The following is an 11,642-nucleotide window of genomic DNA, read 5'->3' on the forward strand; positions in this document are numbered from 1 at the left end:
TTGAGATGTTGGTACAGAGCGCCTAATCATTTTTTTTTTTTTGTCAAATTCTTTGTGCACTTAAGGACGTCACTCATATGTTGTTAGATGCAGCTTAGCGTGACATCTCTTAGGTGTGCTTTGCTGTTATGAATGCTAATTTGATGGGAAATGCAGTCTTTATCCAAATAACAGAGGAATTATTAAGCAGACAGTCCATTGCAAAAGAAGACCAAAGATGATTACAGTTTTGCTGTGGAATGGGCGTCATATCATTTAGACATGATTAATACATTTGGAAAAATTGAAAGTGAAAAAGTAATCAAAATGGAAGCATGAATTCTTTTACCACAAGTATTGTGACACACATACAGTAGATATTTCAAGCTGCAAACTTAAGAGCACTTGTAGGACTGAACAGAGATTTTTCTTGTCATCTAAAGACTTAATCATCTTCTTTTGGGCAGTAACTTTAAAAGTAGGACAGTAGGCCAAGCATTACATTGATTTTACCTGTGGTTTATTGCTTTTGTAATATGGCGACAAGAACACTATAATAAAAGACACCAAAGTTCAATTAAGAGTTACATTTATTATTGATAATTATCGGAACAAATGATTACTACAGATTTCATTATCCTAACGGGGCTGTTTGCACTTGCCAAGCAACATAGAAACATGGGTGGAGGCAGAGCTTTTTCACTCTATGACCATGCAGTAGATGGACAGGTTTCGCTGTTACGCACTGTCTCTGTGTTTACATCATGTATGATAAACAGACTTTTCGTCACATTTTGGTTTATAACTTCATTAAAAATAAACATGATATAGAAAATGGCATATCACAACTAACTGCAGGTGATCCTGAATCAAACAAGCCCACACTCAACGTAATACGATGTGTAAATCCTGAAATATTACTGAAAGAGTGTCATCATGACAGCTATGGTGGCTATTGCTAAAGGTATCTCTATAGCGACGGTTTCTCTGGGATGAATTCACTGAAACATGATCTTTCATAGATGTGTTAGATTGTGGTCATTGGCTGTCTAGTGTGTTAGAATCCATATTTGGAAACAGGCATGTGTCCCACGTGTGTGAGCCGAGCCAAAGCACATATACACAGACTGCACACAAGAGGTGTGCACAAACAAAGTGTGTGTGCGTGTGTGTGTGTTTTCAGCAGTGTTGTAGCAAGAGATTCTCTAAGCTTGATCCTAATATATTTTCCTCAAATTTTGAAAGGTTTTCTATGAATTGTTACCATGCAATTGAGCCTTTTTGCTATTTTTTTTTTTTTTTTTTTTATATATATAAACTTAATTTCGGGTATGCCATTTAAGCATGAAATCCTTAAGAATGCCTTCAGGGTGTAAGGGGTTAATGATATCCATGAAACTAACCTTGGTTCAAAGCTTCATGTCATGCACCAAATCCTTAAACTTTGACAATTGAGGGACTGTCAAAAAACGGTCATCGTGATTTTCACAATTGCCAATTTTTACAATTGCCAGTTTTACAAATTTAATATGTAAAACATCACATAATCTACTAAGAACATACGCAAATGCAAGTAAAAACACTGGAGACCAGAAAATGAAAAAAAGCATCCATTATTATTTGGTAAGACAGGGTGGATAGAATGTGCCGGTCACAGGTGTGCGTTTAATAGAATCTGAATTTACATTCAGAACTATCCATTTTGCAAAACTGAACTTGGACATTTTCTGTTTTAAAATTAAGTATAGTATTTTAGATAAAGTCCATAGAGTTATAGAGAATTAATTTGAATCCTTTTAATCAGTCTCCTTCACCTGAAGATGCAGATAGATTTTTAATCAGCTATTCTTATTTCCACTTATGAAAATTAATGGCATTGGTGTTGCCTGATAGCCATGGAAGTCTTTTTCTTTCTTTTCTGCTTTCAAAATAATCCATAGCCCCTCAAAAAATTCAAGGTCACTGTGGGCCATAGATGTATTTACCACGGGTTGAATGAATAAGGCCAATAAGATGACTCTGTTTTTGCTGGCATTATTTCAGCAATAGGGGATGAACAAGGACAATAAAATGGCATTGATAGATTTGATAGCTTTTCTTACTGTAACTTATAAGACCTTGACATTGAAAACAACATTTTTTTGGAGGTGTCAGTGAAAAGAATATCAAGAGCCTCTTAAAGTCAGCAGAACATCAAGAGCCTCTTAAAGTCAGCAGGTTCAGACTGTGTCCCTTCACATACATGTTTGTCTGATTTGGGTTGATTGCAAGTTGGCTGGAAATGAGTGTAAAGTGCAGCTTACTAGAGACTTAAGCCCAAAACATAGTCTACTCAAGCGTGTGAACGCAGATGCTTTTAGCAACGCAAGCTCGATGTTATGCATTATTGCGTTCTGAAATGTGTCAGACTGCAGTTCATAAGACAATGCAAGTACACTTTGCATTATCAGCATCGCTACAAGGCAGGGGCTGATCTAGACATTTTTTCATGGGGTGGCATGCAGACTATGAGGGGTGGCAACACCAAAGCAAGCACCCATGCATAGTTCTTATGGATCAAGGTACAAAGCTTCATTGCAACACGTACTAGTTCATTAATTGGAGTCACTATCAAGTTATAAATATCCATGAATTTGCTATACAACTACATTTCCACAGGAACCACACATAGTAACCATTTTGCTACTGATTTGACAGCATAAAAAAAAAAAAAATCTCCAGAGTACCAAGACATTGTCTATTAAACACAACAACAAATTCTAAATGTTCCTTAGCTTGACTGGAAATCTGGAATAAACTTCACTGCATTATGCAGGCCAAACAGTTTTATTTTGTTAAGTGTACCCATGGATGGAGAGTGCATGCATACCCAATGTTATTCTGCTAAAAAAATCCTGTAGGCCTATCAACTTTGTAACAAATGGAATAAGATATTTGAAAGGGAACATTAAAACAAAGTTAGTTCTAAATAAAAATAAACTCTAGGAAAACTGTACTTTGGGTGGCAGTGTTGCAAAACTCATGAATATTAATTATTTTATGCACAATAAAAGATTCTTTTAAATCACCTATTTTGATAAACAGTCATTCTTAATGACCGATTCAAGCACTCAAATAGATATTTCAAATAATATGGTAATTTCATCTTTACATCTGCCACTATCAGCCTTTTGTTAGTCAGTAGATGAACACATAGATTAGCAATTTAATCAAGAACATGACTGATTGGTCTAGTGGTTACTTTTTGCATCTAGTTTTTTGAGGTTCTGATTTCTAATTCACCCAAATATACATTTTTATTGTAATAAACCAAGATTGCATCTGTATGTTAGTGGATGGGTGTTACACTTTAAAAATAAAATGCAATAAAAGATGCAGGGAGACGAGAGTAGCGGAAACACAAACACATTTATTGACCATTCTGTATTTGCAAAAACAGCAAACTCCGAAGATCAGACAGCGACAACCACAAACTCTCCGCTCCAGCAGCGGGAATCTGCGCGAGAGCATCGGTGACCAAGATGGCACAGCTTACGAACACCCGTCTCCCATCGCACAACCCAGCCATGAAACACTCAGTTTATATAGGAAGGAAACACACTGTGTGCTGGTGCTCCCCATTAACAATCAGCTCACCTGGTAACCCCACACTTGAGAGCGATTAAGAGAGATAGAGAGAGATAAAGACAAAACACACACTCTACATACACACAAACAATACGGTCAAGAAGGCCATCACAGTGGGGGACATACTTTGCTTTTCTATTTCCCGGAAAAGAGCACGAGCTGCAGAAAAACTGCTGACACTAAATGACACTGATAACAGCCACAATGAACATTTATCATAAAATTCAAAATAACACAATCCAGCGCCAGATTGCCAATCAAAACATACACAGATCAGATGAAATAGAAACTCCTACTCAAGAACTGGAGATGTTTCATCTGGATTATACACATACCTGACGAAAGCGATTTCAGAAAGTGCTGAGGAAATATCTCAACTGATGGCAATATATCGAATAATCATTCAGTGAAGACTTGTTCCCATGTATTTGTCCATATTGATGTTGTGATTGAGGAAATAAGCTCAAAAATAGGGCTGGGAATCGATTCCAAAAAAAATCGATTCTGAGGCATTGGGAATCGAGAATCGACTCTAAAGCTTGGAATTGATTCAGAAGATGGAATCGATTCCGCTCGGGAAATGCACTGATATGTTAATTTTCATGACCACTGAACTACTACACAAGCCTTAACAGCACTAATTCAATTCATAAAAGGATTATAAAATTACTTCAGCTAAACGATCATCAACCTGATTCTGAATCTTTTGCAGTTCATCATCCAAATGTGCTCCATTTGTTTAAATCTGTATGACGCAAAAGCACAAGCCCTTCAACACATCTGACAGCTGCTTTCCAGACCTATATTGTAGTCTGCCAGTATTTTACTTTGGATCAAACTAATAATCCAATAAAATGCCAAATTTGTTATGGAAATTTTTTGTATAGTAACAACTTCGATGTTACAACACCTGTCTGCAACCAGGAGATGGCAGAGGAGGATCAAGTAACAGCGAGTTAGCTTCCCAGTTCACATCAATAAATCAGTAGGTTAAAGTTTAAATGATGAATGGACTGCACTCATAAAAGCAAGAGTCTAATACTTCTCTATTCATTCTCAATATTTTTACAGTAGGCCCATGTTTTTAAATTTTTTCATATTTGTTTTTCATTCTTTTTACACAATTTTTACATAAAAATTATTCTATGAAATCAAATTCAAAACCAACATTTTAAATACACATTATGAAAAATATTGTAATATTATATGAAATAAACCAGTACAAAAACCTGGATTTTTAAATAAAACTAAAGTGCATGTTTGGACATTTTTATTTAGTGTACAAAAGGTAGTGGACAACTGCATACTAATATAAATCTCATTATAACAAGATCAACTGATGGGTGGTTTCAGGCGATTTCAGTGTAGATAAAAGTTCCCACAAATGTATCCCGATTGAAGCGTTGCACTTTGGGATGCGCATCTAGGACCAAATTGAATACTAGAATAGACCTATAAATAGTAAATGCCATTCATTCTATCACAAATAGTGCAAAGAACATTTTAAAATGAGCTGTTTGTTGAGATTTAACTTTACCTCCCTTTTTTAATGGAATCGAAAAAGAATAGAAAAAATGAGTCTGGAATCGACTCTTGGAATCAAGTCCATCAATTCCGAAAACCAGGAATAGGAATCAACTTTAAAAGTTTTGGAATCGAACAGCCATATTTGAAAAACCTGAGCCCGCAAGTACCCAAACACTGCACATGCGCTGCAGCAGCAAGTACGTGATTGGCTGCTGCTGTAACCCATCACGCTATTGGTCGCTTCTTAAACCTATCACACAATTGACCACTGATATACTTTCACATGATCAGGCTGTGTAGTTATTTGTGCGTCCGGTGAGAGTTGAGGCTGTTCGACATGAATACACCCCTACACAATGTCAACATCTTACATTTTATATTTTATACACTTGTATACTTATACTGGGGTGGCAATGCCTTTTCTTAGGGTGGCATTTGCCACCATTTGCCACCCCGGTAGATCCGCCCCTGCTACAAGGGTTGCTATAGCGAACATTAGTGTGAACTGTCCACTTCTATGGTGAGTTTTAGCTTTTAAGTCTACTACTGTCATGGCGGAGCAAGAAAGTCAATATATTTACAGCTACTTACCTGGAATTTTAACACATTAATTTTTATGACACAAACTTTTGATGGTATCTCTATCGCCCCCTTGAATACTGAGGTTTTTTACCACCATAGTAACACAAGCAATGTACAACCACACCGCTCGCATCTGCATTGCATAATTGCATAAAGTATGTTTCTAGCCTTTGCTTCTAATGTATTGTGTGATAATTTTGTGCATTTGTTTTTTATTTTTTGACTACATTTGAATTTATCCTGTTCAATGCCATTTTATACAAAAGATGCTGTATATATGTTAGTAAAAGCAAAAATTTTAATGATCCTCATAGATAGTTTTAAAGAAGTGCTTTTAGAAGCAGAAATGAAAATGCATCTCAGTATAATGAAAATCCCTTGTCAGATACATTTGGGAGGTCGGGTAATGTGCTTTTCTGCATATTGATTTTAGACTGCCATTTGTACGTTTTTAAATGTTTTTTTTTTTTTTTTTTACATTCATTGGTAAGATGAGGGTCCATTTTGGCTTAAAGAATGGCCTTTATGCAAGATTACATTTATAGGCCTTTTAGTAATATTTCTGAACTTTCAGGATCAGATAATCACATATACCATTAATATTTCTGTTTGTTGAGACTTTACTGAAATTATCACACAGCAGTGCAATTAATCTCAATTAACCGTGCTTCACAGATAGACCCTGTGGCTGGCAATGCTATACTGTATATACAGTTGAAGTCAGAAGTTTACATACATATAGGTTGAAGTCATTAAAACTCATTTTTTAACCACTCCACAGATTTAATATTAGCAAACTATAGTTTTGGCGAGTCGTTTAGGGCATCTACTTTGTGCATGACATGAGTAATTTTTCCAACAATTGTTTACAGACAGATTGTTTCACTTTTTATTGACTAAATCACAATTCCAGTGGGTCAGAAGTTTACATACACTAAGTTAATTGTGCGTTTAAGCAGCTTGGAAAATTCCAGAAAATGATGTCAAGCCTTTAGGCAATTAGCCAATTAGCTTCTGCTAGGAGGTGTACTGATTTGGAGGTGTACCTGTGGATGTATTTTAAGGCCTACCTTCAAACTGAGTGCCTCTTTGCTTGACATCATGGAAAAATCAAAAGAAGTCAGCCAAGACCTCAGAAAAAAAATTGTGGACCTCCACAATTCTGGTTCATCCTTGGGACCAATTTCCAAATGCCTGAAGGCACCACGTTCATCTGTACAAACCATAGTACGCAAGTATAAACACCATGGGACCACGCAGCCATCATACCACTCAGTAAGGAGACACATTCTGTCTCCTAGAGATGAACGTAGTTTGGTGCGAAAAGTGCAAATCAATCCCAGAACAACAGCAAAGGAACTTGTGAAGATGCTGGAGGAAACAGGTAGACAAGTATCTATATCCACAGTAAAATGAGTCCTATATAGACATTGCTCCAAAACTGCCATAAAAAAAGCCAGACTACAGTTTGCAAGTGCACATGAGGACAAAGATCTTACATTTTTGAGAAATTTCCTCTGGTCTAATGAAACAAAAATGTAACTGTTTGGCCATAATGACCATCGTTGTGTTTGGAGGAAAAAGGTTGAGGCTTGCAAGCTGAAGAACACCGTCCCAACCATGAAGCATGGGGGTAGCAGCATCATGTTGTGGGGGTGCATTGCTGCAGGAGGGACTGGTGCACTTCACAAAATAGATGGCATCATGAGGAAGGAAAATTATGTGGATATATTGAAGCAACATTTCAAGACATCAGCCAGTAAGTTAAAGCTCGGGAGTAAATGGGTCTTCCAAATGGACAATGACCCTTGTGGCAAAATGGCTTAAGGACAACAAAGTCAAGATATTGGAGTGGCCATCACAAAGCCCTGATCTCAATCCAACAGAAAATTTGTGGGCAGAACTGAAAAAGCGTGTGCGAGCAAGGAGGCCTACAAACGTGACTCAGTTACACCAGTTCGGTCTGGAGGAATGGGCCAAAATACCAGCAACTTATTGTGAGAAGCTTGTGGAAGGCTACTCAAAACTTTTGACCCAAGTTAAACAATTTAAAGGCAATGCTACCAAATACAGGTGCATCTCAATAAATTAGAATGTTGTGGAAAAGTCCATTTATTTCAGTAATTCAACTCAAATTGTGAAACTCGTGTATTAAATAAATTCAGTGCACACAGACTGAAGTAGTTTAAGTCTTTGGTTCTTTTAATTGTGATGATTTTGGCTCACATTTAACAAAAACCCACCAATTCACTATCTCAAAAAATTAGAATACATCATAAGACCAATAAAAAAAACATTTTTAGTGAATTGTTGGCCTTCTGGAAAGTATGTTCATTTACTGTATATGTACTCAATACTTGGTAGGGGCTCCTTTTGTTTTAATTACTGCCTCAATTCGGCGTGGCATGGAGGCGATCAGTTTGTGACACGGCTGAGGTGGTATGGAAGCCCAGGTTTCTTTGACAGTGGCCTTCAGCTCATCTGCATTTTTTGGTCTCTTGTTTCTCATTTTCCTCTTGACAATACCCCACAGATTCTCTATGGGGTTCAGGTCTGGTGAGTTTGCTGGCCAGTCAAGCACACCAACACCATGGTCATTTAACCAACTTTTGGTGCTTTTGGCAGTGTGGGCAGGTGCCAAATCCTGCTGGAAAATGAAATCAGCATCTTTAAAAAGCTGGTCAGCAGAAGGAAGCATGAAGTGCTCCAAAATTTCTTTGTAAACGGGTGCAGTGATTTGGTTTTCAAAAAACACAATGGACCAACACCAGCAGATGACATTGCACCCCAAATCATCACAGACTGTGGAAATTTAACACTGGACTTCAAGCAACTTGGGCTATGAGCTTCTCCACCCTTCCTCCAGACTCTAGGACCTTGGTTTCCAAATGAAATACAAAACTTGCTCTCATCTGAAAAGAGGACTTTGGACCACTGGGCAACAGTCCAGTTCTTCTTCTCCTTAGCCCAGGTAAGACGCCTCTGACGTTGTCTGTGGTTCAGGAGTGGCATAACAAGAGGAATACGACAACTGTAGCCAAATTTCTTGACACGTCTGTGTGTCTCAGTCCATTCCTTGTGAAGTTCACCCAAATTCTTGAATCGATTTTGCTTGACAATCCTCATAAGGCTGCGGTTCTCTCGGTTGGTTGTGCATATTTGTCTTCCACACTTTTTCCTTCCACTCAACTTTCTGTTAACATGCTTGGATACAGCACTCTGTGAACAGCCAGCTTCTTTGGCAATGAATGTTTGTGGCTTACCCTCCTTGTGAAGGGTGTCAATGATTGTCTTCTGGACAACTGTCAGATCAGCAGTCTTCCCCATGATTGTGTAGCCTAGTGAACCAAACTGAGAGACCATTTTGAAGGCTCAGGAAACCTTTGCAGGTGTTTTGAGTTGATTAGCTGATTGGCATGTCACCATATTCTACTTTTTTGAGATAGTGAATTGGTGGGTTTTTGTTAAATGTGAGCCAAAATCATCACAATTAAAAGAACCAAAGACTTAAACTACTTCAGTCTGTGTGCATTGAATTTATTTAATACACGAGTTGAATTACTGAAATAAATGAACTTTTCCACAACATTCTAATTTATTGCGATGCACCTGTACTAACAAAGTGTATGTAAACTTCTGGCCCACTGGGAATGTGATGAAAGAAATAAAAGTTGAAATAATTAATTTTCTCTACTATTATCCTGACATTTCACATTCTTAAAGTAAAGTAGTGATCCTAACTGACCTAAGACAATGTTTTCTACGATTAAATGCCAGGACTTGTGAAAAACTGAGTTTAAATGTATTTGGCTAAGGTGTATGTAAACTTCTGACTTCAACTGTAAGCAGTTTGCAGGTATCTTGAATCCATCGCAACACCTAAACAAGTCTGTTTATGTTGAAAGATAAAGTCTTTATACAATGAGTTTATGGTGCATAAACCGAGGACAGAATCATCATTGGGGAAATTAGATTTTGGGCACTTTCCTCTACAATAACTTAATACTCTATCTACATAGAAAACACTAAATGACATGCATATCCTTTTTTGTTCAGGCTAGTTGTAAACATACAGTCTAATTCACAAAGTGGAAGTCAAACTGCTACTGATCCTTTTATTTTATGATGTTATATCTCTTTTCCTGCAACTATTTTGATGCAGTATCTGGGTGATTCTCTGTCTCCCTTTCTCACAGTGTGCTATTTATCTGCTTTGTTTCCATGTAAATGTCAGTTAATATATTGAAGCCTGGAGAGTCTAGCCCAGTTGTTATTTGATGAGCCATTTTATCTGCCAAATATGACAATTAATGAGTGGCAGGTGTGTGCTAATTCAGTAATTTGGCAATAAGAGGAAGAGATGATCCATTGTGCGTCCTCTCTAAATTGTGCTCTCATTCAAAAGCTGTCTGAAGCTGTCAAAGCTGCAAATAAAGCACAACACTTATAAAAAAATAAAATTAAAAAAAGGTCACAGTTACGAAGAAACTGTTAACAAGGTTTGACACAAAGACAGGAAACACTGTCTGCTTTGGCTTGGCTTCAAGATGATGGCTTACTCTTTGGAAATGATTTCAATGACAGCAACAACATCTGCTGACAGTTGAGAAATTGTAGACGTCAGATTTAACTTCTCTGTGAAATGTCATTTTCAGTATTCAAAGAGGATGGAATCAAACCTTGCGAAGATTACTCAGGTTGTCAACTTGAATTTAATATACCTAGTTAGAATGAATCTGAGCTGAAAAAAGCTTGGATGGAGGTGTGGGGAAATGGATAAACAGGCATAATCGTTCTTTGGTGTGTGTGTGTGTGTGTGTTTTTTTTTTTTGTTTTTTTTTTAGGGAGTACCTGGGGAAGCAGTTGCAGTCCACTGAACAGTCAACTCCTGCTGTGGCGGCCCGAAGCTGAACTGCTCCTGTGCTTAAGTGTGCTTGAGTCTGTGTGTTTGATCCAGTGTCTTTTGTGTGATTGTAGATGTGTGTTATATAATGAATATGTCAAACAAAGAACATTGAGTGAGTTGATATATTGTACCGTGACATTATAATTGACCATTTGTGTTGTGCTTTTTCTCATTGTGTAAAGTTGTGTGTTGATGTAGCAAATTCACATTATGTAATCTAAATCAGAGTAACAAGAAATGTTATTTATGTCTTAAGTGCAAAGCAATGAGTATGCATTCCAATAAAGAGTCTGATGCAACAGGATATCTCTTGCTTTAATTCCAATTTTAATTAAATAGAAAAAAAAAAGCAATTTTGAGTTTTAAGGCTGCATTTTTTTTTTTTTTTTACTGCAAAAGAAACCACTACAACATAATGTTAATAAATGTTCTTTTAAAATCAATGCGAATCCCCATTCACAACCCATGTTAATTTTGTATTGTGACATATTTCTGAGTGACAGGATATTCACTGAGGGAAAAAATGTAGTGCAGGACTTTGGGAATCAATTGGGTGGTAAAAGGTAGGCATTCCATTCCAGAATGAAGCGAGACCTGAATACAATTTTGCTAAAACAAAGGTATTACATATATAAAGTTTGCAACAACACTTTTAAATACATTTTAAATTATGTGCACTGAAGAGAAAATAAATAGGGTCCATTTTTATTTCATGTTAACATTCAAATATGCACATATATAAAAAGTTAGTATGATAACAATTGCAGATGTTACATGGCTGCAAAAATGTGCTCCTATAATTTCAGTTTGCTTTCAGATGCTTTTGTTAGAATAGAGGGGAAAATTAAGTTATTTGCACTTCATCCCAGGAGCTTATAGAAACAGACTGATTCTCTGTGATGTTGCAGTCTCGCTCAAATATCAGATTCGTATGGTAATCCTTCAATGTCTGAAGTCTCTGAATCACATTATTACTCTTAGTGCAATAAAACCACCTTCAGGTTGTAATTTGATTTCTATG

The 11,642-nt window shown here is 36.9% G+C and overlaps 1 protein-coding gene across 2 annotated transcripts in view; it reads left to right on the forward strand.

The window, feature by feature from the left end:
• The window catches only part of atp6v1h (ATPase H+ transporting V1 subunit H), a 62,620-nt gene extending 51,695 nt beyond the window's left edge, over positions 1–10,925 (forward strand). For both annotated transcript variants that reach the window (XM_051701602.1, XM_051701603.1), the window contains one exon: positions 10,560–10,925. In XM_051701602.1, coding sequence (XP_051557562.1) covers positions 10,560–10,626 — 67 coding nt within the window. In that variant the 3' untranslated portion in view covers positions 10,627–10,925. The remainder of the gene's footprint in view (positions 1–10,559) is intronic.
• Positions 10,926–11,642: the final 717 nt, after the last annotated feature.

This window comes from Myxocyprinus asiaticus, chromosome 6, assembly GCF_019703515.2.
Source record: "Myxocyprinus asiaticus isolate MX2 ecotype Aquarium Trade chromosome 6, UBuf_Myxa_2, whole genome shotgun sequence".
In the NCBI taxonomy this organism is placed as follows: domain Eukaryota; kingdom Metazoa; phylum Chordata; class Actinopteri; order Cypriniformes; family Catostomidae; genus Myxocyprinus; species Myxocyprinus asiaticus.